The following is a 27,580-nucleotide window of genomic DNA, read 5'->3' as shown; positions in this document are numbered from 1 at the left end:
TACAGCTGATAGGAAATAAACTTGAAGTAAGGCTAGCGAAAATACTCGTAATGTATTTTTTTGCAGACAATAGCAGTTTACCTCGTGATCATCGCTTTCATGTTTCGTTTTTCGACATCACTTTCTGAAAACTTCGATAGAACAGCACCTAGTTAAATTTTTTTGTTCGTTATTAGGAAGTTTAAATTATCAGTAAAAAACAAGATTTCACTCACTGAGTAAGAAACCCCTCAGAGAGATATGCAAAGTTTCCGCATCTTAATGACTTTAAGGAATGACATCTATGCTCGTCTGACTGTTCTGTAAGAGCAGGTAAATCCCGTTCGAATCTTTAGCTACGTCAATCGACCATCCACATGTCTATAACATCATGCCTACTTTGAAGTTCTCTATAACTAAAGGTAAATACTTACCAGCCCAGTGCCTTAACAATATTTTAACCAAGTGTCTGCACGAACCACAAATGTTATTTCTTGTGCACACTTTCATAACATCGTAGGCGACGCATATCTCTTACGTATATTCCACCCTAACAATGGAAAATAAGTTCAATCACTTCGCTTCATTGTGTCGCTGCGCAGAAAATGTTAAGAAAGATTATTTTTTGAGAAGGACTTTCCTTTCCAATGTATATCCGCAGCTGGTGCTTCACAATGCCAGCTATGACATACACAGTGCAGCCCCATCAGTTTAAACGATTGTACAGATAGTGAAGCTGCACTGTCAAGGCGTGTCGACGCCTCGCTTTGACCCACGGAACATGTTGTATTAGCAGAGACCAGTTGAAATGTGAGGTTCCTTGTGGAAAAAGCGTGCGTAAACGTTAAAATTTACAGCAAGCTTGCAACAGGCTTTAGAGCTCAATTTTGGCTCAGTATTGAGAATCCCAAGAGCATCAAAACTGTGAGTAGCTCGACAGCTTTAACAATACTGATGCTAATTATCTCACTGCTCAGTATGTGTGGTGAGCTCCTGTTGGAAAGGTTTTCATCTGGGAAATAGCTGATTTGTGTTCAGTGTAACAATATCATTATTCGATATAATATTTTTTTAATTTCCAAGAAAATAATTGAGCTGAAGGAAAAACATATAGGCATTCACCACGCACAAACTGAGGTGGGGTGAAAACATAATTGATTGTTGTGTCATTAGAATCTGTATACCGTGAAAGTGAAAACTGTCTTCACAGAACTAGTGCTTATTGTGCAGCAATCTTGAGAAATTGGACATCGTGTATTGTTGTTTAGCTGCTATAGCATTCTTTGAAGTGGCTGCACTGACACTGGCACCGAGTTGCACATTGCCATTACTTACACCAACGATTAATATTTGATTGTTGTGGTATTACATGTTATTAAAATCCCACGCAAGGATCGCATCAGTAAGCACACAATAAACTATGGTACTTAATGCTCACTTCGAAGAGTGGTGAATTAAGGTGAAAAATGACGTCATATCCACAAAGTGAATGATGATAAAGAAGCTTGCTCTGAAGGTTATATCTGATAAACCATGAATCCTCTGTACATCCAATCGACTATCATAAAAACACGTGCCCATCAGAGGGAGTGAATGTTTTAGAAGGTAAAACTTCAACACCAATTATTATTATTATTATTATTATGATTATTATTATTATTATTATTATTATTATTATTATTATTATTATTATTATTATTATTATTATTATTATTATTATTATTATTATTATTATTATTATTATTATTATTATTATGCAAATGTTCTGCAGTGAAAAATGTCGAAACATTCAGATACCTAGGCGTAATTTTTCATTGTGGCATGTCTGTTTTTCATTATAAAAAGCTTGGTGCCTCTACCAGTGAAAAAAATGATAGTTCATTTGTTAGCATATAGTGCAGTGAGATAACAGTTTTTGAATTTTGCTCAGAACGCTGGGAAACACGCATTGATAGTTTACTTCGAAATATTTTAAAAAGTGTAGCTTACGGTAGTAAGATAGATGCCAATACTATATTCGGGATTTGGGCTTTTGTGTATTCCAGGATTTGTTTATGAAGACAGTTGTTCTAAGATACCATTGGTGTGATGACTTTAAAGTGCCATATGTAACGCGTCGACCCCTGAGAGAAAAAAAATCGTTTTGTAGTACGCCAGTTCTCTACTAGATATGAAGAAGCGTGTAGAAGTGTATATAATCCAAAACTTTTCAATGCACTACTTGACGAATTTTTTTCAGCAAGTTCAAAAAGGCAATTAAAAAATTACTCACTGAGCTGTAAAATCACATGGTCTGTTTGTATGCCACGTATGTTCAGTGTCCCTCCTTTGTTCCTCTTTTTTATTTACTGCCTGTAAAAAAGTAACGGTGTTAATCGTTTCTCTGTTCGTTGGTAAGGAAACAACAATAGTTTTGTTACCTTGTATCCACATCGCTGTAACCAGCTGTGCCGGGCCTAGTCGCACAAGTCCTGGGGACAGGCCCGTTTCTTTGTATTTCTTATGGATGTATACAATAACTTATTATTATTATTATTATTAATATTATTATTATTATTATTATTATTATTATTATTATTATTATTATTATTATTATTAGAGCGGAGGCTTGTTGCAGCGCCTCCCCCACCCCCATTTGGTCAATGTATGACTAAACTTTCCACCCCAACCTCTTAGCTGACTAAGGGGCGGGTGCCCCCCTCCCCCCAGAAACAGCGTGAACCCGAAGGAGCCCACGCTGCAGGAGCCTTGCGAGCCCCCTGTTCCACCACATGCTTACTCGATGTTCATGATGGGTAGCAGAATTGAAGTGCACTGAGTGATCTCCGGCGAGCCCCGCCGCGGTGGCCTAGTGGCTAAGGTACTCGGCTGCTGACCCGCAGGTCGCGGGTTCGTATCCCGGCTGTGGCGGCTGCATTTCCGATGGAGGCGGAAATTTGTAGGCCCGTGTGGTCAGATTTGGGTGCGCGTTAAAGAACCCCAGGTCGTCGAAATTTCCGGAGCCCTCCACTACGGCGTCTCTCATAATCATATGGTGGTTTTGAGACGTTAAACCCCACATATCAATCAATCAGTGATCTCCGGCGAAAGAAGGTGTGGTACTATCAAACTAAAGCACGCATGAGAGTCGAGCAAGCGTCACCTAAGTGGCGACGCACTATCTAGGACGCGTCATCAAAAGCAACCGAAAGCACAGTGGGATTACTAGCGGGAACGGCGTGAACTAACGTGACTATGACGGCGGGATGAGCACGGGCCGAGAGTCGAGCGAGTGTCATCTAAGCAGTGGCGCGCCATCTAGAGTATGGCATTCAAACGAACCAATAACACAGCTTTGCATCTAGCGGGAGCGGCGAGGACTAGCGTGAGAACGAACGACGACAGGATGGATGGACAAGGCTTGAGCATAAGGAGCAAAATTTTAAGAGAAAAATTCACAGCATACCCACGAAGGGAATGATGACGAGTGGGGTGAAGCCTCCATTCGTCTGTCTGTCTGTCTGTCTGTCTGTCTGTCTGTCTGTCTGTCTGTCTGTCTGTCTGTCTATCTGTCTGTCTGTCTGTCTGTCTGTCTGTCTGTCTGTCTGTCTGTCTGTCTGTCTGTCTGTCTGTCTGTCTGTCTGTCTGTCTGTCTGTGACGAAAAGATGTACGGATGCTTTGCCTCACTCACGACCAGTCACTCCGAGGATATGCTGTGGATTTTTATTAGAAAACTACTAACGCCGTATATTATAATTTCCAAGGACAAATACACAAAAAGTCATCTAGTGAGCAATCATCATTGCTACTTGAAGTAACCCCTACTACTATATAATACTACTACGAAGAAACCATCCACACACTCAGGAGCTTCGCCCCTAAAATTACACTATATCCGCTAAAGGGGTCGCGAAACACCATTTGTGCATGTGGAAGTAGCACTAATCAGACAATGAGCCTTCGCATGGTAATATAAAGCTAGAAACACAATGGGATTAAAGGGCGGCTTGTCAATGTTAGCAAGGCCAGTATTTTATGCTGCTATCGAGGCACTTTCACTATGGGCTCCAAGATTGTGAGCAGGCGTGGTCTTAGACACAATGCTTTAAGTGCATCATCGAGGAACTATTCTCTATTGACGCTAGTCTTATGTCGCATTAGTTCTCGTCATCAATTAATGACGGAGGCACCTCTGCAGTTACTAACAGAGAGCACTGTGCGAGAATGAATATGGAGAGATATGAGGTGCGTTTGTACGGAGCTTGCATCTGCCTCGATATCTCAGGTTTTTTGGTATTAGGAGCTCGATTCTAAATTCTAAAAATGCTGAGGTTCTTCTCGACAAGCATCATCGTGCAGTGTCAATATCAATAAGGGAAGTCTACTCTAACAGCGCTTTGGTGACAAACTCAGGTAACATAACGGCAGAATTTGAGAATAACTTCCGAATATTCTTTAATGCTGGTAGTTTAATAACAATGCTCAGCTTGTGTACTATTCGTTGTTTCTTATCAAGCCGTTAAAAGATGAAGAATGTTCTGTTGTGACCAGTCCTATGACTCGGAAATTGCTTGAATTTGCGATCGATCAGTTATCTCTGAGGAAACTGTCCGGTCCTGATGGAATGTCAGGGGAATTATGAAGCATTCGAGGGTCGGCTATTTCATGTTCTAATGAGAATTTTCTCGTTGGCGTTAGAGATTGAGGCTCTTGCGAAGGTGTTTACCAAAAGTTATAAAGACAACTTACGCCATGCTGATGGCTACAGGTCCCTAATGTTATGTATAGTAAGCTGTAAAATACTTGCCAAGGTTGGAGCTAACAGGTGGCAGTTTATAAAATCAATAACTGTTGGACCCCATGACACCTGTGGTCTAAAAGGTTGTTCTATGCAGACTAACACCCATGTCGCTCGTGCTATTCTCGATTTTTGTTCAAATCCTTGCCCCCAGCTTGCATTACTGCAAGTTGACGTTGCAAATGCTATCGACCATGCTTGTCACTCATCTCTGTTTTCTCTTTTCTAGAGCATAGGGTTTCCCAAAATGAACTACGGAGGTCTCTGGCGCTGTGATTGTTCAGCGACCATCAGAATAATGAGTATGAATTGAATTTGCCTAGTCTTCGTGCTTGCCGGTGGTGAATGCACGTGGGGCTTCGTTTAATGCTGTGTTTTTTTTCCGAAATACAGAACGAGCCCTTTTGAACTTCGTGACTCAATTTGAAGTTGTAAGCCTCAATTATTAAGGTGGTCAGGCGTACCAGCCGAATATTTGCTGATTGTTTTTTTGTGACAAAGCAGCCACGCGAAGCCAGAACGAACGTAAAGTTCGAAGACTCGGCAGATCCATGTCATACACACAATTCTCATGCTTGCCGAAGCATAATGTGTTGAAGCTCCCATCAACACTAGCGTTAGAGTTACTTCTAGTGTATATTTCGGATGCTTTATGCGCTAGAAAGCTAATGCAGATTCAACCTTGCTAAAAAAGAAATTGGTATGATCACAGTTCTACCCGCCTAATAGTTCACGGTCGCCTCTCGCAACCTGTACCTCTCTGGTCTTCCATCAAACAGGGACGACCTATGTCAACGCTCCAATAATCTTTTTACCTAAAGCAATTGTGCCTGAATATCATTCAATCTCATAATATTCATGGTTTCATACTCCTAGAAAATAAAGTGAAAATTTTAGCGTACAGAGAGGGGGTGATCTTTTTCTGCACTGATAACCCCTGCACAAGAATAATTGTTGAGGTAATAGTGCAACTTGCAAGGACCTTATGTGCACAGATGAACTTTTGGAAGGATTAGTTAGTGTCTTTGGTCTGGGTCATGAGGATCAACACCTGATAAGTTTGTGATATTGGATGGTCTTTTATGTTACGAAAATGTTTTGAAGTTCCACGCAGTGTGCACAAGTCACGTTCAGCCCTGCTGTGGTGGTGTATTCGCTAAGACACTCGCCTCCTGACCCACTGCTCGTGGGATGAAATCCCGACGGCGGCGGCTGCATTTTCAATGGAGGCGAAATTGCTGTAGGCCCTGTGCTCATATTTAGGTGCAGGTTAAAGAACCCTAGCAGGTCGGACTTGCGGAAGCCCTCCCCTACGGCGTCTCTCATGGTCATATGCTGATTGCGGGACGTTACAACCTACATATATATCAACCAACAAGTCAAGTTAACACTACTGGAAAGAAGGTGGCAAGCCTTGAAGGCTATGCTAAGTTATTCATACCACATAACCTTTCAACATTAGTTAATGTAGAAACGTATAACAGATTCTTCGGAAGAAGACTTTTCTATGTATTACAAGTACTGCAATGTGCTAGGTCATGCATACAGAGCTGTCCTCGCTGTATATATGGTCATTAAGTGTATATATGGTCATCAATCTATGAATATGTGACGTGAGGCAATCTATTCAGGCCAGTTATGCAGGTGGGCTAGCCCTCAAACACCTGTATGTGTGGGAAATGGTATCCAGTTACTCTTTTTTTTTGTTACAGTACTCTCCCTATTGTTCGAGCTCTTTTACAGGTAGTCCTGGTAAATTCTATATATGGCATAACAGTTCTATTTGATTTTTTCTCAATGGCCTTAGATTGGGAATATAGGCGTGAAGCTATATATATATATGTTTCGGTTTTATCAGTTGTATGCCACTTATTGTATCAAGTATGTCCTCTTGAAACTGCCCGCCTGCTTGGGCCTACGGGTCTGCAGTATGCAATAAAAAATAAAGTAAAATAAAAAACACATCATGCAAGCATTTTTAGAGAGATTTAATAGCAATGCTATTCATGGCATCACTTTATCTTACGAAGTGTTTGAGTCTGCCAGGGTATGTTGTCCTTGATTGAGTAAGTAATATGCCTATGCCGCCATCGAAAAATAGGTTATTATTTAGAGAAGACTCACAGAACATGCCCGTGAAGACTTCACTTTATTCATGAGACATTTTCGTGCCTTCTGGTAGTTGTCACTTTGTGTTGCGATCAAACGAGCTGAATATTGTTTTATAAGCGGCAAGGATGCAATCTTATATCGTAGATGTGCTCCCAAAAACTTTCAAAAAAGACCGTATTGAATTCGCATTCCGTGAGATTTCTGCAGTCAGTGAGTCACTATGATGTACCATTGAACACGTCTCCGCTCGGTGGAATGGGTAACATCTGAAAGGTGCGCATTTGCAGAGAGATGCTGAGCCACTAAATTTCTGAACAGCCCACTTCATTCAAATAGTAACTAAACTATACGATGTATACGAGGAAATAGAGTTGCAGCCAGAATGGTGTATTATGGGGAGAAGTGTTTAATCTTATGTCCATTCTACGGTACGTTTCGAAAAAGGCCATTGCTTGATGCATACGTTCTATAGAACTAATTTATCAAGTAACGGCCTTTTTCACACCAAAGAATTAACCATATCTACAGAAATTGTGAGTTCTTTGGGGTTGTGCGCTCGTCATTATGACACGGCCGGAGAAAAAATTAACATATCAGTTCTATGTGTATGTAATGACTCCCAAGTTATATAAATACGATGAAGGGAAAAGAAAAGCAATTTTAGCTCAATCAGTACAGCTCCGGGCGATTATTGTCGCTGGCTGCGTTGTTAATGGTTCGATTGCAGGAGGGTTGGGTTTCTTTTCTTGGGCATTTTGTAGCGTCCATCTCATCAACGTCGTATTTGTGACAGAAATACGTCATTGAATTTTGGTGGACCTCGGCACAAAACACATTCGTGGTGAAACAATCACCGTGGTTGCTTACTTTATGGACATTTAGTACAAGCTGAAGCGGGTGTTTGAAAATATACCTGCGGTAAGGCACTAAGGATGTACCAAGCTTGCCGAATTCCCGAGAATAATCAAAGAAGATGAATGCCTAAATTGAGATTAAAATGGAACTAGTATATACAACTCACGGAATATATTTTGTGCACTCTCAGATGCGTATTGTTAGAATTGTGGTTGCAGAATTTATTTCAAAATGCCACAACGGGTTCTTATCCACAGATCAACCCAATCGTAAAAATATGAAAGCTTTCTAAATGTAAAGACTAAATTCATTCTCTTATCTACGTCATCTGCTATGCTGTCAAAGAATCACGTTTAGTTTTCTCAGGGACTCACTTTCTAAGCAATATTAGCTTGATCATTGTAATTATATTTATGTCTCTGTTTTTTCGGTTTGTTCGTGTAAAACAGGTGCTGTTTTGTGGTTGAAAAAGATTAACATTGAGTAGTTAGTGCACATTATGACCGTCTCTGCAGTTTTTCTTCTATTTTGCGTAGGCTACTACGCACTGTCACTATGCATTGTTCACTGTGCTGTCAGTTGCACCAAGCTACTACTCAACCTCCGCAGGCAATGACGAAACACGACGCTAAGGCTTTGGCAGCGAATACACATAATAGATTCTAAATGTTCGGCACACTGATTGAGAACAATATTTGTGATGTTTACAACCAAATATTGATGTAGTGACAGCATTCTTCAATCAGTTTTAGTGCACTTAGACGATGTCAGAAAATGCAAAGCGTCAATGAGCATTCAGGCATCTTGCCCGTCATCTGAAACGATTAAAATTTAATTAGAGTGAGTAGTTTAAGTCGTACACAAAGGTGCGAGCAAAACTTCCTACATTCGAATTGATATGTTTTGATATTTTTTTGATAACATAGTAGAGGCACGAGAAATCCCACAATTTTTAAAAATTTTACTGATGAGTTCGTTTTGAGGAGTTCATATACGACTTCATTGCTTGAGGAGGAAAAATAATTCACTCAATTTATTCACTACAAACGCACATACAAAATATGCAGCTGCGACAAAAAGATACGCAGAGAATCAGTTGTATGGAAGTGATTTGTGAAACTTCTTGAAAGATTGGTAGAAAAGTACGAAAAGCGTACTTATTGGTGTGGAGTGCCTACTATAGGTACAATGAACTGAACAATAAACAGAAAGCACAAAGTGAAAACTTTGCAGACATGTAAGAGGATGGAAATAGTTTTTTTTGTTGAACTAGCTGTTGGAGTAAAAGCTTTGGCATTTTTACTATTAGGAAAATATATGAGATATATAGTTCGCGACAAGCTGCAATGGCAAAACGGAAAATCACGTTAGAACTTAGCTTCTTCAAAATTGCCAATATATTGAAATGATAGCTCACATCCCGTTGCACGGTAGTACTACTTCGAATAGCATAAAAGGACGCGCCAGCTGACTGAGCGCGTCCTTTCATTCTGTCATCTCTTTTTTCCATGTTACAGTGAAGCCCGTCTTCTCAGTCATGCTTTGCGTGGCACGTTCGGCAGTGACTATAAACGTTCGCTTCACGACCATGCCTAAGCATGCTACTGCTGCTCTGTTTAAAAATTAAGCCATCGGTGTATTACTAGGCTGCTACACAGACCCTTCGTATAGGATATGATATTGGCAGTCCGGCTGCAGTGGCAATGACATTACTACCCCACGCAACCTGATGAAATAGAGGAACCTCAAGTAGCCTTCGCACTTTAATGAGTGTCGAATGCTACAGGAAAAAAAAACCTCCAGCCTACAGTACAGACTCTTAGCCTATACATAAGCGTGGGTTACATCCCTGGATATTTGATTCATCGAAAGAAGGTTATACGTTATCAGTTGAGCTCGACGCAATTGTGATCACTGTTTTTCCGCAACATTGTCATTATCTATAGTGCCTTGAATATACCCTAAAGACACTATACCACCATGACCTTTATGAAAGCATTCTGGGGATTTCGTGGTGCCGCGATTTCAAATGTGGCACCGATGAACTTGTAAACTTGTCCACAGCCTGCATTCAAGTCGCGTTCGCGACATCCCTGGCTGACCACGAAACCTTGTTCGCTGGATTGGTGAACCATTTCCACACTCTCTAGTGCTAAACTTTACAGCAGGCGATTAAAAAGAAAAAAAGAAGCTTGAACCAACAACCTAGGTGAATTACGTGCGCGCTTCAAGAGTAACCAAAGTTTTCTATTCGGTTTCACTTGAAGCAATAACCCCGCAAGAGTGTCATGTAAGTTGTGCGAGGCAAAGGTAGCATATATTGGCCGCGATGTATACGAGCGTTTGATCGAACTTGTCATGTGCGTACATACTGGCTATTGATTGGATGTCGTAAGATTGTCAGTAGCGGGAAATACGCGCAGCGGCGATTCACAGTCGTGTGTCCTGATAATGGCATTTGTAACTCCATTACATGTTCAAGCGTGTCGTGCTACCATTTCGTAGCATTGTCTGGTGCGCTCACAGGTTGTGGTCCTGTCATGAAGTGACTGTTATGAGCCACAATGATTAGTGCGACGCCACTGATCAACAACGCACGGCAAATTCTATACATCGGAGTTGTACATAGCACACATTGACAAAGGCTACGAGAGAAATGGTACCGGTACACGCAAAGGATCATGGTGCATCAATATTCAATAACCACTTGCTGAAATCAAACTAAGACCGTGTGCTTACCTATATCGCAGAGTTCATAAAATACCGGTGAGTCGCCGCTATACAGGCTACACCGAGACAGAGTGCTGCTTCGGGGCTGTGAAACCATCGCCAATATTCCGCTCTATGATGACGAGATACAAATGGTTGTCTGAAAAGAACACTGCTGCGTGTGGTTGTCTGAAAAAAAAAAAACACTCACACTACGGCCGGCCTCAGACTCATGTCCTGGTTTAAGCGTGTAAAACCTCAGCGCTGGAGCTCCTCATTGTTTACATTGTATATAGTCGCCCTTGAAAGAGGCCAGTTACTCTTTACAGACTGCGTAGAGTAAGCAAGGCTAGAAACAAAATTATAAGCTATAGCTTTTCTCAAAACAGTGAGAAGTTACATGAACGCAGAGAAAACTGAAATACTGCTACAACTTTATTAGTTGGACAGCAATGAAATATTTCAAAACATATATCAATAAGAGCGAAGAAGAGTTACATCATTTTCTTTCTTCCAGATTACGGCCAATCCATGATGCATTCATTGATTCTGACATTAGGGATATGCGGATTCCTCGTGAGTATGCACGTAAACAGGAGAAAACTAAGGTTTCGTATTTCTATATTACAATTTGTAGCTCATATAATTTATACATAGGTCATCTGGTATAGGTTGTAACAGCATCCATATTGTACACGTGTATGTATATTGCTCGCACGTTAATGAAACGATGTTAAGAAGGTGCAATTTTTCAAATTTTCATCACGAGAAGTGTAATTCCTATTGACAAGGCACCTATAACTGAAAACAATACCTGCTACACGGCGGCATTAAGCATTCACATCCTGGCGCAATGTTACCTGCCGCCAATGAAACGAGCATTGCTACTATTTAGCCTGCTATACATTGCTGCGCAGAATAAATGTGTTGCGGCAGTATCTGTACCACAGTGATCTGTACACAGTCTAAATGGCATCTCAAACGTTCGAGGCGTGCTGCAGTGCACGCAGCAAGCTCAATATGGTAGCATATCAGTACTGTTTAATAAAAGTTATTAGCGCAAACAGAATGTGTATTTTTTAGCCCGTCAGCAGTTATATAGAAAAGAAAATAAGGAAGGGTCCATTTTCGCTTGCGCTATATTATATAAACAAAGATAGCAAGAGTGGAGTTGTTAGTGCTGATAACTACGACGTGTAATGCAAACTCTCTGAACAAAACCAATCGATGCAAAAAAGTAACATGTTTTGTATTATTTCTCTTTTACACAGTTGGCCGTCACACAAGGTAAGCTTGACAGTGCTTCATTTCTAACTATTCTGTTTCCACATATTTACCATCACTTCAATACAATGGTAGAAATTGAGCATCAGTTGCACAGGCGAACTATTGTGTACCAAACATCTAAACATCGGTTTCAATAAACTCTATAAACCCACACAAAGCATACATACGGTTGTTTGCTCCTCTTAAAATATTCCCACCAATACACATCAGAAGGTTATAGAACTCTCACAGTATAGTGACAATGTATTTCGATGAGATAACTTGTACACTATCCAGCAGATCTTAAACTAGGCTTTGCCTAAATAATTTACTTGGCGTGAGAGTGGAATATTTTATCATGAAGGAACTAGCCAAATTAAAGTTTATGCAGTAATATTTGAACGTTTACACCATGAGATATAGATATTATAGGGAAGGTGGAACTTTGGTGCTATGTACGCTAATGTGGAATCGTTGTGACGATCCTCCCAGCAGAAACTCGCATTTGGAGGAGCCTAATCCATGTAATAAGAACAATCGGTGATCCATGCTTTCTTTTGGTGAAGAAAAAGAAAAAAGACTCATACTGCAGTAATAAAGAATGTGGCAAAATAAACATGTCGTGCAACAGCAAGTGCCCTTTACCCCAACGAAGCGTTTACCTGAGTCAAAAGTCTTAGCAGCAACTGAGTCATAGCTTACGCGGCGTACAAAGAATACCTACATTCTCATTTCTCGCATTATAATGTCACTGGTGGACGCTGAATGGAATTCAATGAAACAGGTCATTGCACTACTGGGAGCATATATCTGAAAAAGAGATATTAACGCATAGTTGAGGCAAAAGCGAGAGTGCAGGGGTGCGCATTTCCTTTAAAATTCAGACACACATTTTCTTTAACCAACGTTCTTCAAAAAAAAAGTTTTTTGAACATATCAGTGGTTAGCGTGCCGCAAGGTCACCAACGCATAGCATTGTACCCAGGTTTTGCTACTGTCGCAAATGTTCCTGAAGCTTATCCTGCCTACGGAATAGGAGGGCGACGCACGCCAGAAAATTTATATGACAGAGGTAAGATCTTCCATACAAACAAGATTGTAGTTTATCGCTTTGTTGAATTGGTGGTATACGACGTGCGGCCTTTTAATAAAGCAATATGGGTGAAACCTACTGCATTATTTCATATGAATATTCTTCTTAGTTGAGTACTGAATAATTTATAATCACTACATTTTTTTTGTTTTGTACGCCAATGGAGTACTGAGTATTTGTCTAAAAATGAGCTTCATTCGCTTGGAAATACATAGAAATATATTATTCTTTGATACTGCTGTGGCTGTGGGCTAGGTTGAGAGCATTGAGGTAGCCACAAAATTAGCTTCAGTAGGTTTTTTACCCTAACGATTCCGTATGTATATATCACTCGGCCATCCAGTGTATTCCAGTCATTGTTAGTTCAACACATACCGTTGTATCCAGGTTTCGCTACTGCCGATGATGTTCCTCAAACAATTTCTCCCTATGGAGTGGGAGGGAAACGCACGCCGAGAAATCTGAAGCACAGAGGTGAGATCTTCTATAGAGGTATTTTTGTTACATATTTTCTTAGTATATGCGAACTGTAACGGGTAAATTGCATTTAATCACAAATAGTAAGAAAACAGCGTGAAATAACCATTTATGGCCCTCCGAGTATTATTGCTCGGTTCACAACGCATCCATATTTCATTCTCCTTCTACAAAGTATCAGCTGCCGGGTTATCATGAATAATAGAGATATGCAGTATCAAGCCGGGAGCGCTTGTGGGTCGCACAATACAAAGCAAGCCTTGAAATTTACAGTCGTGCCACAGAATAAGTTCTTTAAGCTCGATTATGTTGAACCCAGAAGGATAATTTATTTGTAATAATGCACTTCGCTCGCCGTTCGGAATACGTGAAGGGATAAAAGTTGTCGTTCTATTTTACTTAAGTATATGGGCAGTGTCCCGTTCCCCACGAAATGTACTCTTAAGAAAGTTTCTTTTGAGTAGTTTTCCTGAGTCACGACTGGCTACGTATATGACTTTTATTAACGGCACAGGTGAACACTTTTCGGAGAATTTTATACTCGTGTCAGAGAGTTCTCGAACCTAAGAGTGAGCTGATGTGTACCTTTATTCGGTATCATATACATAACAACTCATGATTTACTGAAAAGCAAGACTATTTTTTTAGACTGCAGAAGCTGGCTACCAGATGATATACTTTGACAGCTCCAACTCGAAGATACTTGAGAGCATGAATTCATCAGCACTAAAAAATTGAGTAGCAGCATCATAGTCGTGTGTCATGCTATGCGTGTGCGATATTGCTACACAAACTATTTTATCCTGAGAAAAAACTGAGGTGTTGATGGCGTTCGTTCTAAGCGAAATATAAGCGTAGGTCTTAGTCTTAAAATTCCACTTAATTCAAAAAAGAAAAGTATGGGTGTAAGGTGGAATTTGATCCATGTATTGTGCGTGCCTAGCAACAATCAAGTTTGCTCCTTATCTGTTTGTCATTGAATGTAGCACTCTTTTATATAAATGTGTGCAAGCAAAAAAAATATGGCTGATCCCTGTTTCTAGAAATAGTTAAAGCACGAAAGTGAAACATGTCTTTACAGATGTAGTTGAGCATTTATTGTGCATTGCTTCACCACTAGGTCGAATGAATGAAAGATACAGCAACAAATTACAATGTCATGTGAAGGACAGCAAGCAGCAGCGGCTCGAAGCTTGCAGCGAACACCTGAAGTAGGAAGCGCAAACGAAATGAGCATGCACAGGGCTAGCGTGAACTAACAACTGTCACGACTCGGCACATAAAGCGCGCTGTATAAACAGGAAGAGAGGTGCAAGAAACGAACGCACATGTGTAGACAGGACATGCGTGAAGAAATGTCACAATTCCTAATTTTTCGTGTGTGGGCATCGCACTTGTTTTGTAAATGCGGCCGCGGCAGCGAGCGAAGTGACCTTCATGCTATCCAGAATCACTAGTGTGATGAGCGCGCGCGCAGGACAGACCACGCTTTATGAAGGCGACGTTCTTCGAACTGCGAGAGGCGACAAGCTTTAGAACGGGCTCAACTTGCGCTCGTTGCGATATCTCCTTACCGATGACGGAAACGAGCTGAAGCTGCAGAGCTCGGAGAACCGCCAATCGGTATTTGGTGTATAGAAATGGCTTGCCGTTAGCGCTCCTCATTCATGCGCATTATGGCGTAGTGGTTAGGGCTGCGCGCTGCTGTTCGAGAGGTCATAGCTTCGATGCCCCGCAGCAGATACTTTATATGTTGCTTTTTACAATCTCTTAATATAATTTTGAATACGTCATCCCCGTCATGAAAATCCGTTGGCTAAGCTGTGGGGAACCCCGGCATAAAACACTTTACTGTTAAAATATTCAGCACATCTGCACAGAGTTATATTTTTTATTTATAATATATTACACTCCACTCGATTAGGCTCGAAAATTTATATCATTGATACAACTATATCTCTAGGCTCGCCATCTTATACTTTATTTTAAAAGTTGCTTTACGACAGCTCTTTTTCTTGTTATTTACTCTGGCAGGCAATAGTGTTGTAGTAGCCGTAAGCCTAAAACCTCGAAACATATATTCATTCCATTTTATCCAGGTTCTGCGAGTTTGCAAAATATGTTTTAAACGAAGCCTGTCTATGAATAGAAAGGAAAACACGTGGCTGGAAACCTTAATTCACATCACGGTTAGGAGATCTGCAGTAGAGAATTTGTTTTTTTACACTGCCTTAGAATCATCGAACTGTAACGAACGGTTCACAAGTGATTACAAACAATTCAACGAACTGTTCGTAGGCTTATGAACATAATTGTTCCATCTATATAACGTATAAATATGCCATGCTGTTTCTATTTCACACCCTCGAATACGTAACCATGATTGGTGAAAATATGTCATATCAATTCGAGAGCGCTTGTGACGAAAGAAAGCTTTTACTACCACTTTCCTACAATTAGGAATTTCTTACGCTCAGTTAGGCAGAAGCTAGGCGTATAAATTACTTCTGATAATGTACTGATAATGACAATAATGTTCCTCATTAGAAATATATATAAATAGACAGAAGTTCTTGCACTGGGTTAAAATTTCTTGCTTGCACTGAGAGCTTAGGGCATTGTCACACCTAACAAAGGCCTAATGTTTGAAATTTATGGACAGTGCCACGTTGCGTAGGGCATGCAGTCTCAGACAAAAAATGAAGAACTTTCCTTCGAGTCATTCTTGTGAGTTGATTTGCCTTGTATATGACATTTTTATATAAGCACGGGAACCCTCATTAACGATCATTATACTCTCCTCGAAGAGTCATGGTACCCGAACGAGACTTAACGTACACCTTAAGCCAGAGTCATGAACATGGTAAATTCATTTTTACAAATGGAGTGAGCGCATACTCCTTTTTTAGAGTCTAGAAGCTAACTGATTACCTATATTTAGACAGCTCCTGCTGTCAGTAAGTCAGAATTTATGGGTGCAAGACCTAGCAAGAGAGGTATTATATGTGCAGAATATTTTATCAGACCTATAGTGCTGGTCTCTCACCTTTGCATGTGTGTGACATGACTACACGAAGTATTTTAACAGTTAAGCAATCCATAACGTAGAAATCATGGTATGGGCAGCGTTTGCTCTAAATAGAGTATAGGCGCGGTTCTTGAGGAAAAAAATTCACTCGATGCAAAAAAATAGAGTCGGTGTATAAGTGACAGCCGAGGTTATGTATTGCATGTGGCAGTGAACTATGCTACTACAAAGCCTTCCCAAAAGTTCGGAAGTCATTTCAGTGAAGACCCCGTATATGGTTGTGCGGACCAAGGAGTTGGTAAGGTATTTACTTTTGCGTAGTACAAACAAATAATCAGGCCCAGTTTTACGACATGTCAATTTTATGATGCCATCACAAAACATAACATTCAGCTTCTGGCATAGCGTGTGAATTACGTAGCTTTTTGGCATGCGAATTAGCGTCTTGGTAATGCCGGTACAAATAGGTGGTTCAAACCTCACAACCAGTTACAAATGGCGCCACTTTAATCCTTCACCATCATCTCTATTTAAAGCACCAACAAGGGGCTCTGCTACGGTAGGGCCAGCATTCCTTTTCCGACAGATATTCGGTAACTCACCACCTCAATTGCAGTGCGCGCATTGGAAGATTTTACATATGAAATCCTAATGCAATGAAACACTTTAACTTGAGCTATTCAGCGTTGTCTGTGTGTTCTGCGTGATCCTTCGAGGCAGTTTCGGCGGTACATTCTAACAGAATGCCGAATAAACTTGTTTACAAATGCATGGTTTTGACATCTAATATGAATCGAAGTATGTGTACCTGAGTGTTCAGTTAGCAGACCTTGAGCGACTAAATTACTGTAGTCAATTTTACGTTGCCTCATCATGAAATTGAACTTTTTCTTGCAGGTACTCATAATGTGGTAAATATAACGGAGAAGGCACGAACATTAATTGAGTATATGAATAGAACATGGCACGATATCTCTTCGTGGGGAATGACTTCGGATTACGCCTTCTGGAAAGGCAAGCACAATGTCTTCGGACAGTGAGTGGACCAAATACTCTACTACCTATTTATATAGTCAGGGCTTGTCACACTGACCAAGCGAAGATTTAAAAAGAAAAGCTTTCATATTTTCCGTTGGCTTTTTACTAAATGGGTTACTCTACTGTTTTGGATGAACTGATATGTGGGGCTTAACTTGTCAAAGGCACCGCATAATTATGAGAGACGCCGAAGTGGAGGGCTCTTGAAATTTGCACTGTATTCAAACGATAACAATTTCCGAAAGTGCATTTTATTCTATGACAGGATAGTTTTTCTCTTTTTTTCCGATTTTAATTCTTCTGAGAAGACAAGTCCGAAGCACCCCGAGCATTAGCATGGTAGAAGGTAAAATTTCAAAATACGCACTCAAAGGGAACACCTAAACAATCAGAAACACTACATGAAGACATATAAGTTTCCTGCGCAGGGCTGCTTATCTGTAATTTTCAGAGATTCGTCAAATAACACATTGCTATTCTACGGTGAGAATGAGTAGCTTGAAAGCTGGATGTATCAATGAAACAAAATGAGAAGTGACATCGAAACGTAGTTCCTAACTTTCGCTCAATAAGTGAATAATAAAATTGTTCACATGTTGGTCACTGGAGTTTATGAGAGGTGTATCATTAAGGCATGTCGCTCTAGCAAACAGTTTCAGAAGTGCACTCAGTGCTGGCTGGCAACGGGACGGACACATCCTCCCGTGTAAAAGTTAATTGAAGTCACATTGCAAATCTTGCAAATTCTCTTACTTGGATTCTCCAGGTTTATCTCGCCTTGCGTCACGTGCTAAGCCAAAAGAGCCTACTACTAATTTCGCTTTAGTGCTCACTTCTGGTTCACAGGCTCAGTAACAAGAATTACATCTGAGAAGCAAAATACCAAAGAGAAGTGAGAAACTCTGTGCTGTTTCCCAGTCGTAGTGCTTTCTTCGTTTACGACTATAGGGCTACTGGGGTGAATGCAGAAAGTTAAGGCAGCCTCGCTCTACAATCCTGAAAAAAAAAGAGTAATCCTGAAACAAAAAAGAGTTTCTTTTTCTTGTTGCCTTTCGGTCTAATATTCGGTCTTTTTTGCCACTGTTTTTTTATTCTTGTTTCTTGCTGTGCCTATTTCTTTCTCTTTCTACATTTTTCCCCTGTTTCTATACTTGTATACCCTACTTCATCTTTCGTTTACCACTGTTTTGTGTCGCGATCCACCAATATTTCGGTGACAGAATTTTTTCAGAAAAATGATGTCTGAAATTAACGTTAAGAAGGAAAAGAAAAAAGTTTCGCCAACGAGAGTCGAACTTACAACCTCTCAGACGGCGACAACTGTTGCCGTGCTCGTTATACAGTGCGCCTTGGTCACATACTTTGTAGGCTATAAAACATGCCTTTTATATCTACCACTGCCCTCTCGCAGTTCTCTTCGTAAAATGTAATAATGCGTCATGACCGAGGAATCAGTGATTATTTTCAAAATCTCGTCGTTTCTACGTCTCCGTTATATTCGCGGCCCTTCCAATAGACGTGTAATTTTGTCAACGCCTTAACACGCACTGCCTGGTGGCGACCTCACCCAAAGCGTTGGCGTGGCTCGTAGCATTTATCCATACTGTTCTGCGATCAATGTCCGCAACGCGTAGAGCAAAGCGCTTGCTTCACCGAGATGCAACTTCATGTTGCCCGCTGACGCTCGCAACGCGGAACATCGTGGCTCGCTACGAGAAAAGACACAACGCGTTTCCATCTAATCAGGCAGTGGCGTTCAATCACTGTATACATGCAGTGAGTAGGCGGCCTTAGCTCAAGTTTGGCGTACAATCAGTTGCGCTCTTCTAGCTGTCACATTGCTTGCTACGGTACCGCTCTAATCATTAACTGCTACAGCTACCACATGCATGTCCACAAGAGCATGTTTATTCAATAAGCACTCTTTAAGCATCGTCGTTAGTCGTCGGGATGGCGTTGTATCGTTGGGTGTCAATGTGGACGCATTTACTACGAATGGTGCCCAAACTGGGCGACAAACAGTGGCCCCTAAACTTCTTCTGTAAGGAGACGTATTATTTTCGTGTTAAACCGAATCCTTAGACGGTGAAAAATAAACCATGTTTTCTTGGCTTTTGTCTCACCCCTGTTTCCTATTATCTCGTTCTTCGTTTCCATATAATTTACTCTTTCTGTCTTGCTATTTGTTTTTATATCTCTTTTAGAAGTGTATTTACTTCAATGTCTTCGTCTCTCTATTTCTTTCAATGTCTTTATATAACTTTGTGTCTTCACTTTTGTCATTTCTGCTTACTTATCGCCTTTTTTCTGTATTTTTCTGTCTCTATTTTTCTCTTGCTTTCGTTATCTTTCCCATCCTAGTTATTGCATTAACGCCGGAAAAACTGGCGCACTCGTTCCAAAAGCGCAGCACAAGGGAAAGAAGAGGATGGCGAAAGTGAGAGATGGTTAGGTTACTGCACGTATGTTAGTCATATTTTTTACACGACCAACAGAGTTTTTCCTTGCGGAAAATTTAGGCTTCGTTTTTACTTGGTAGTAAGGCGTCCAAATTCCTGCAACCGAGTTTTTTTTTTGGTTCACTGAACAATAAACGACATGCTTGACAGGTTTTCTCTTAAAGGTACAGCCAATAAAGTTTTAGGAAGAGCGTGATAAGTATGTCACACGTAAATTGGCCTAATAAAGAAGATATGCAGAGTGAAAATCCTTCTTGTCTGTGTATTTATAAACCAAACGTGTGGTGGAAAAATTTCTAAATAAGCCTTAGTAACTCGCCCAATATTCTGTCTCTACAGAATCTTGTTTCTCCTCACTTTGTTCATGACAAATCACAACTTAGCTGTTGCTAGTGATGTTGAATCTGGTTTCTAATAACGTATCACGGGCTAGCAGCTGGTGGAGATGTTGAAATCATCTGAAGCTGATCGGCTCAATTTGACTAGAGGCGATCGTTCAGTCAGTGCAATGTAGCGGTGAGTTTGCCAGGCAGGAGGTAAATGTTCTCATAGTGCTTCTTTGGTCTAGTCTAAATGCATATCTTTTGGGCTATACAACCACGAACAGGTCTTCGTCGCTAAAAGTGTTTTAGAGATTTTAATGCTCATTCTGTTACATGCCTAGGCAAGTAGAGTGTGGTGAAAACTAGTCACCCCTTCGTAATTCATTACTTTTCCCCTCCCCTTTTCCTTTCCCGGAGTAGTATCGCAGGCTAGAGCATAGTATCATTCCGGCCATCCTCCTTGCTTTTCTACGAACAAATCTCTCTCTTTCTTTCTCTAGCGGACATATCTCGGAAAACACAGTTGACATGCCTTACAAATATACGTGTTCACCATATGAAACCATATGAAATTTCTAACGGCCCCATGCAGCCAACCTTACTGATTTAGCAGTAGAAATATAATTTCGAGGTCATGGTGACAATGACTTGACGGGACACAAAAAGCACAAAACGAATATTTTTAGTAAAGTACAACTTAACAATTCCGAAACCCGTTGTTAACACAACCCGATGCTTACTAAGCGAGAAAATGCGTAAAAAATGCTGATGGAGTCATCGTCTTGATTCCCACACCGTCACGTAAGAATGTTCTACTTATCTTCCAAAATATAAAAATGAAGTACATTGTAATATGTGTTTGCAGTAGCGTTAGTGCACAAAAAGAGAGCCTTATACCCTAGAACACTTCTACGGAGCCTTAGTGCAAAAAGTCTAAGGAAAATTCGTCGAGCGAATGTCACAAAAATATCCGAAATACCTTTTGAAATTTATCATGTTACACGCAGATTTTTGAAGTAAAATTTAGGCATGAAACTTTAGCCTTATATTTTATCAGCTGAAATGCAACTTATGATAGTGAAACCTGGATCATTTGAGTTCTCAAAGTACAGTTTGTAAATTTTAAGTAAGTCTTTGTTCTTCTTGAGTGCCGCAATAGGAATCATGCCATGACTATATTTAAATGAAATGGAAAGTCAACGATGAAGTATTCTTAAATTTTAATGTAGAGGGCGTGCAGCGAAATTCAAACAGTAGGGCGAAGGAAACACGATTACAGGGTCAGCAATGTTTTCATGTTTCTTTCCTTCGTTCGTCTGTTGATAATCATATGCAACCTCTAGATGTGCAAGAACACCAAATAGCTCTAATCCATGCTATTCAACATTCTGGCAAGAAGCTCCTACGAGAGACAAGAATGAGTTTGCATGAAAATTTATTGCGTAAGAGCACATCTATTCTTAAGCACTACTTTCTTTTAGAGTGGAGCACATCAAGGGTGTCGGGCTGTCGTATGCTGTCGTCGTCGCTTGGCATGACGCTCCATGAGTAGCACATTGAGCGTGTGCTCTCGACACCGACAATTCTGCTTCTTTGTGTTCTTCGGGTGCCTTGATGATGATCGTGATCATCATAAACAAGAAGAAACAACAATTAGCGCGTTTGGCATAACACCTGCATAACAACGTATAGCAATAGAAGAAAAAGAGGAAGCAAGCCTGAAATAGAAAAAGCTAGCAAATAATACGAGAGAAATACTAAAAAAATAGATAGAGCAATAAAGAGAGAAAAGATACACAAAGAGGAACTGGTAGACATAAAAAAATATTAGAAAGCAATTAGAAAAAAAAAACAATAAAGAGCTAAGTAGACAAAGGCACAGCAAGAAATATTCAGATATGGAAAGAAAAAAAGACAGAAAAACAGAGAAAAGAAGAAGAGTGAGATAGAGTCGAAAAAAAAAAGAAAACTGAAGAAAAACAAGGAAAGCTGCCGAGCTTCGTGCACCGTTCAGGCTTGGCACCAAGAGGGCGAAATTTACCCAATTTTATTACCGAATTATTGGCAGAGCAAAGTAACCAGACGCCAAAAGAGGAGACAAGAAGGTGCAGTTTTTCTGCGCTTGTTCTTCTCCTCCTTTTGCATCCCGTTAGTTGTTGGTACCAATTCATACATCAGTATGAATTGGTACCAACAAGCCCGCTTTTCAACCTTTATACTTTAAGTTTTTTTTAATTTATACAACTGAAGATGCTCTATTTAAAAGCAGTTCTTGTTAGCTGTCTCTTGAGTTGGACTAGGCTAGGTGCCTCGCCTAATTAGTAACAGTCTAGTGGCCCTGGGGAGCACTTTTTATGACAATGCCCTTTTTTCACCCTACAAGCGTGGAATTTTACAGGAATTGTATAGTTAAAGTTTAGATTGTGTGACGCAGCAATAAAAGCCGATAAATATGCATAAAAATGATTAGTGAAATAGATTGGCAGTGATGAAAACGCTTGTAGCACAAACTGGCATAGAAAAGATTACTAACCTCCGAGTAAAATTTTTCGAAACTGTTGAAAACAATAGTAGACTTCTGAGTCAGCTTTGCGTATTTATGACCGAAATTCGTAGTTTTCAATGTCGCTACATGTGGTATAGAAAAAAAATAAATAACATACTTCATTCGCCTGGGGTTGTTTCTCAATATCATTTCTTCAATTTTTAGGCATTGTAAATCGCAAATCAATATTATATGGTGTTCTACGTTCTAAAACCACGATTTGATTATGAGAGACATAGCTGTAGAGGGCGAAAGAAAATTCGAGCATGTGGTATTCCTAAACTCGCACTGACGTCGCACAGTAGAAGAGCCTCTACCATTTCGCCTCCATCAAAACATGACCTCCGCGACCGGAATGGAACTTGTGACCTTTGGCCGGTATATATGCACTAAATCATGTAGCGGTGAATGTTTAGGCGCTGTAGGATGTCCAGTGGTGCCCAAGTTAGCCTTGTCAACAAGCAGGACAGCTGAACTTTTGTGACAGGGAGCTGCGTACAATTTACCCTTTATGTCTCATCATTTCTTAGGCTTTCGATCTTCCATGGGCGATGACTCTTTTACATCCTTATGAAAAAAAATGGTTATGCATGAAGGGTAGAAGATTGTGCCCAACAGAAGAAGACTCAACGATTTATGAAACTCAAAACATTTATGAAAATCAAGCGAGAGTAGCCGAATTGTGGTAGTGAACACTATGATAGCCTTGTTTTTATTACGGTTCCTCGAAGTATCAAACATTTTTGCCTATTAGTTCAGGTCGAGTAGCCGGCGCCATAATGGTGCGCCAACATCTCCTTATATATCATATCAATAAAAAAAAGTTCAGGTCGGTACGTTGCTTGCAAGAGAACTGAGAGCACCACGTGAAATTGATAACGAGAGTTTGCAATTCAACTAGAACTTGCTATATAGAGTTATGTATAGTGGCAATCGCCTAGAGGGTATACTAACAGTCAAACAAACGCAGAATCAATACTATGGCATTGTTATTTCTTCACCATACAAGGGCTAGACATCCATGAAAACGCATAGATATGTGCTTTTGTGCTTCTTTGTGTGTTACCAATAAGCAGTCATGAGGTTAGCTCGTAGAAGAAATTTAGCTTGTAGGAATAAGAAATTTATAGGTATACCTATAACGCTCCTATATTCTACAATAGAACTTAGATTTAACGAAGGCACCGGAACCCGTGAATTTTTCTACTAATATCGGAACTTTTTAAAATCGGGAACGGAGTTTTTCGGTCCTTGAATACTTAGGATTGTATAGCAGAAACTCACAAAAGCCTCCACGTCATTGTTTTTGCCATTTATTGTCAAAAATTGCGCCACTGCTGGGAATTAGTGTGCGCCTCTGGCACCTGCACCTCGCCTGTGTGTTTTCGCTATCTGGTGGAACGGACGCAAAAGCCACGAAAGAAATGCGCAATCTGTGTTTTCGTGCGCCTTCAAATTGTAGTTTCACAAAAATCAAACAAAAATGTCTTTGCAGCCTACACTCGCCGCACACTCTAGACATTCTAGAAGCCATGAATTTGGAGAAAAGCTCTGTACCTTTCTCTATGCAGCCATTCCTTTTTTCGGTGCGCTTCGTTAAACTGGGTTCTCCAGTAAAGTTTATCCCGTTATTTCAAGTTTGTGAAAACATTAGCCCAACGAAAAACTGAGCTGAGGACGTGAAGTATTTCGGTAAGTCGGAAATCTGTGAAAAAAAAAGGAAACATGTTATGTGAACTTGCGTTTCAGCTGTATTACTAATCATAATCGCAAACAAAAGCAGATATGCACGCCCTGTAAGAGTTGGAAAGGTAAAAATAAATGGCTTTGTTAAAGTAGTTTTGAGGCCAGATCAGGCCCACAGCCAGAATATCTTTCTGTTGAATGCCTTGAAAAACACATTTTTTTTTATTATTTTCTTAGTTGAATACTCTTCTCTATCTGAATTTTGAGGTTAAAAAGGCTAGCCACTGTTCGACCCCCACCCGCCAACCTCTGGCTCTGGGCCTGGTCTGGTTCGTCACAGCATAACACTGCTTTTTTTTAGTTTCTTCGGAACAATTCATACATTCACTTTCTCTTACAGAGAACCAATATCTGCTCATGCGGGGCGCTTCACCTGCGACAAAGAATTGTTAGACTACTCGGATCTCGACGTGAAGCTTGTTATGTGTCTCTGGTATATTCCTCAGAAAATTTGCAGTCCTGTTGGCATTTACGTAAATGTTACGGTGCCCCAGTATGACGACGGAACATTTGAAGAAAGACGAATCAAATTGAATTTTAATAACAAAAATACGATTGTAAGGAGAACACCGAAGACAAATAGAAAGCCCATGATTAAAGGCCTCAAAAAGTTCGCTGAGGTAAGACACACGGAAGAGCGCTAATTATGTTTTTGTTGCATGGCAGGGCACTCTCAGATTGGTTGAAGGTTTCTGATGCATGCGTTACAGATATTAAACATAGTTTTGCAATCAGACATCTCGAATTTCGAACGAATCAAGGTGGCCCACATTGTAGGCGCTATTAGGAAGCACTTATAAATTTTGTGGGTGACAATGTTATCCTAAGCTGCGTACCTGAAAAACATGATGGTGCATTTTACTGAATGAGAAGCCCGTGTACAATCGAATAAGAAGTGCATGCACTCCCTGTTTAATACGGCAACTGTTTTCAAAGGATGACAAGTAATGGTCAGCGTATCCTTTCTAAGTTTCAAAGTACTTCAATAAGTTCGTGTGGCAAGGTTGGTATGAGTTCCGCCTAGTATTTTAAATAAAATCACCACTGCATAATATTCAAACAAGGTGTAATTTGCTGTGTATTATTATTAGTTTACCGAGTAAAGTATCAAGAGCGAAGTATTCTAATGCTAAACATAGCTCAATTCATGCAACAGTTGCATTCGCATCTCTGTTGAAGCCATTGAGAAGGCAATATTTCAGCATTTCATGTCAGTTCTACAGTATTCTGAGCTACGAATAACAAACCCTATGCGGGCCTTAGCAGGCAGAAGTTGTTTGTGAACAATGTTTATCGTAATGCTTGTTGAATGCACGTTTTATTCATTTAAATAGCGTGCAACACCCACCCACATTATGCATTAGCCAGCTTAGCATAGTGCTATCTTATTCGAAACTTTTTTTAAAACATCCCAAGTTTTACTTCTTATCGCGGGTCTATGTCGGTTTGCTGAGTTGTTCACGATAGCATTATTTAAAGACGAAAAAACTTGCTCTTACAGTCACATGAAAATGGGAGCTGTTTCAGCAGCATACTGGTTACCAAGGTATGGAAAACGCAGTCAGTGACAGCAGGGTGTTAGAGTGAAGAATTTAGGAAGTTCGCAGGAAGGAAATAGAATCAGCTCTGACAGGATAGGGAAAACTGGAGATCATTGGGAGGACTTCGTCCTGCAGCACACTAACACAGGCTGAGAATGATGAGGATTACGATGAGTGCATTCAAACGAGCAGAGTGTGCTGCTGGGGTGCTATGTCAACTGGGAAGCATTGACTACGTGTAGAAAAAAATCTACTACATTGCGCTTATACATATAGAGATGTTTTTTTTACCATTAATGCAAAAATGCTGACAGTGATATTATGTCATGACGCTGAGCAGCAAGTAAGCCAGCAAAGCAAGAACCATAAATTTTTTTTAACAATTGATATAGTCTTGCCAACAAGCTTGCGTGGTACATTTTCATAAAGTAATCTGTTTGCTTCGTGGGTGACTTGTCTATTTTTCGCTTTCTTATACCTGCTTACGTGTGGCTTTGCCAACTTGTCTATAAAAGCAGTCTGTTTCCGAAAATCTTATGCTAATATACCCTTTTTTACTGCATTGTCACGTTTTTTTATGTTTATAAGTTTAGAAAAAACGTGTTTTCTTTTAGGTGTGTCAGTTCGCAGTCAACGTGACATTCCATGGCTCACTTGCGTACGAAACGAATAACCCAACAAATGGAAGACACTTTTTTTCCGTTGGTGTGGGCTTGCTGCAGGACAAGGCCAGAGGACTGATCAAAACAAAGCACAACAGACTGCACTACGTTATACGAGGGTGGTTTAAACGAGTTACATTTTGGCAGAGCTCTGCACACGCAAAACAAAATTTACCGGAATAAAGAAATATCACAGGTTTCTTCAGCTTCGTTCTGGTATCTTAGGCAGTTCTCCTGTATGACCTCTTGCATTATCCTCGTTGTCAGTTAATTTTAGCCATATCATTCGTTTTCATCTATTCTATTCTGCCGTATGTTAACTGAGATTGACTATACCAGTCTCTTAGCCTCAAAGTATTTAAACGCATAGCAGCCGCAACAATATTTTCGTTTTGTTCTATTTTAACTGTTTTGCTGTGAATAGGTTGAGGTGCAGATTGCATCGGCTACTCCGTATCAATAATTTATTCCGCAAAAAAAAACAAACAAAAAACTCATAGTACCCAAAATCAACAATCGGCAAAGGAGAAAAACAAGAAAGCATGTTATCCCGCTGAAACGCGTTAAAATACCTTGACAACGTACAGTTTTCTTGCAGCATTTCACAATGCCATAAAACGTTCACAAGCACACCTTTATACTTCTGTTAAGAGTATATGTGCTAGAACACTATTCCATAGATCACAACACCTAGCTGTATATCACAAGCGCTTATCCAGTGCGGTGTCCGCTAAGAAGTCTTTCGAGAAGATGTTCGCCTTTTTCTGGACATGCATCTTTGGCAATGGTCTAAGTAATTTTGTTATTGTGAGAAGCCGTTTTTCTGAACTTGCTAGTACCTCCCTTAATTTTTTTTCTTTGAATTGCATGCTTTACGCACTGTAAAAAAAATATGACCAATGTTATCATCTGCGGGGTCAGAGTGGATTTCCGGTGATCTGGAGTGATGTATTTTGTGCAGGAAAATAT

At 40.2% G+C, this 27,580-nt stretch overlaps 1 protein-coding gene across 4 annotated transcripts; it reads left to right on the top strand.

Annotated features, from left to right (window-relative positions):
- The first annotated feature begins 678 nt into the window (after nt 1–678).
- On the top strand, nt 679–26,811 carry LOC119170681 (uncharacterized). 4 transcript variants are annotated; one of them, XM_075886901.1, is made up of 9 exons: nt 679–903; nt 4,987–5,059; nt 10,951–11,009; nt 11,705–11,720; nt 12,685–12,771; nt 13,180–13,266; nt 17,195–17,333; nt 24,749–25,028; nt 26,564–26,811. In XM_075886901.1, the coding sequence occupies exons 2-9, from the start codon at nt 5,005–5,007 to the stop codon at nt 26,792–26,794; spliced, it is 954 nt and encodes a 317-aa protein (XP_075743016.1). In that variant the 5' UTR covers nt 679–903; nt 4,987–5,004; the 3' UTR covers nt 26,795–26,811. The 4 variants fall into 4 exon arrangements, with proteins under 4 accessions (XP_075743016.1, XP_075743017.1, XP_037277807.2 ...); XM_075886902.1 differs by lacking the exon at nt 12,685–12,771; XM_037421910.2 differs by lacking the exon at nt 4,987–5,059 and having other exon boundaries at nt 682–903.
- Nucleotides 26,812–27,580: the final 769 nt, after the last annotated feature.

Source organism: Rhipicephalus microplus, chromosome 2 (assembly GCF_043290135.1).
Source record: "Rhipicephalus microplus isolate Deutch F79 chromosome 2, USDA_Rmic, whole genome shotgun sequence".
Taxonomy (NCBI): Eukaryota; Metazoa; Arthropoda; class Arachnida; order Ixodida; family Ixodidae; genus Rhipicephalus; species Rhipicephalus microplus.
Note: the sequence above shows the minus strand (reverse complement) of the source record. Positions and strands in the feature narration are given on the sequence as shown.

Coding starts and splice junctions, on each gene's coding strand:
- LOC119170681 (XM_075886901.1), top strand. CDS start 5,005: ATGAACTACGGAGGTCTCTGGCGCTGTGATTGTTCAGCGACCATCAGA. Junction 12,772..13,179: donor AGAAAATTTATATGACAGAG/GTAAGATCTTCC, acceptor CGTTGTATCCAG/GTTTCGCTACTGCCGATGAT. Junction 25,029..26,563: donor GCCTCAAAAAGTTCGCTGAG/GTAAGACACACG, acceptor GTTTTCTTTTAG/GTGTGTCAGTTCGCAGTCAA.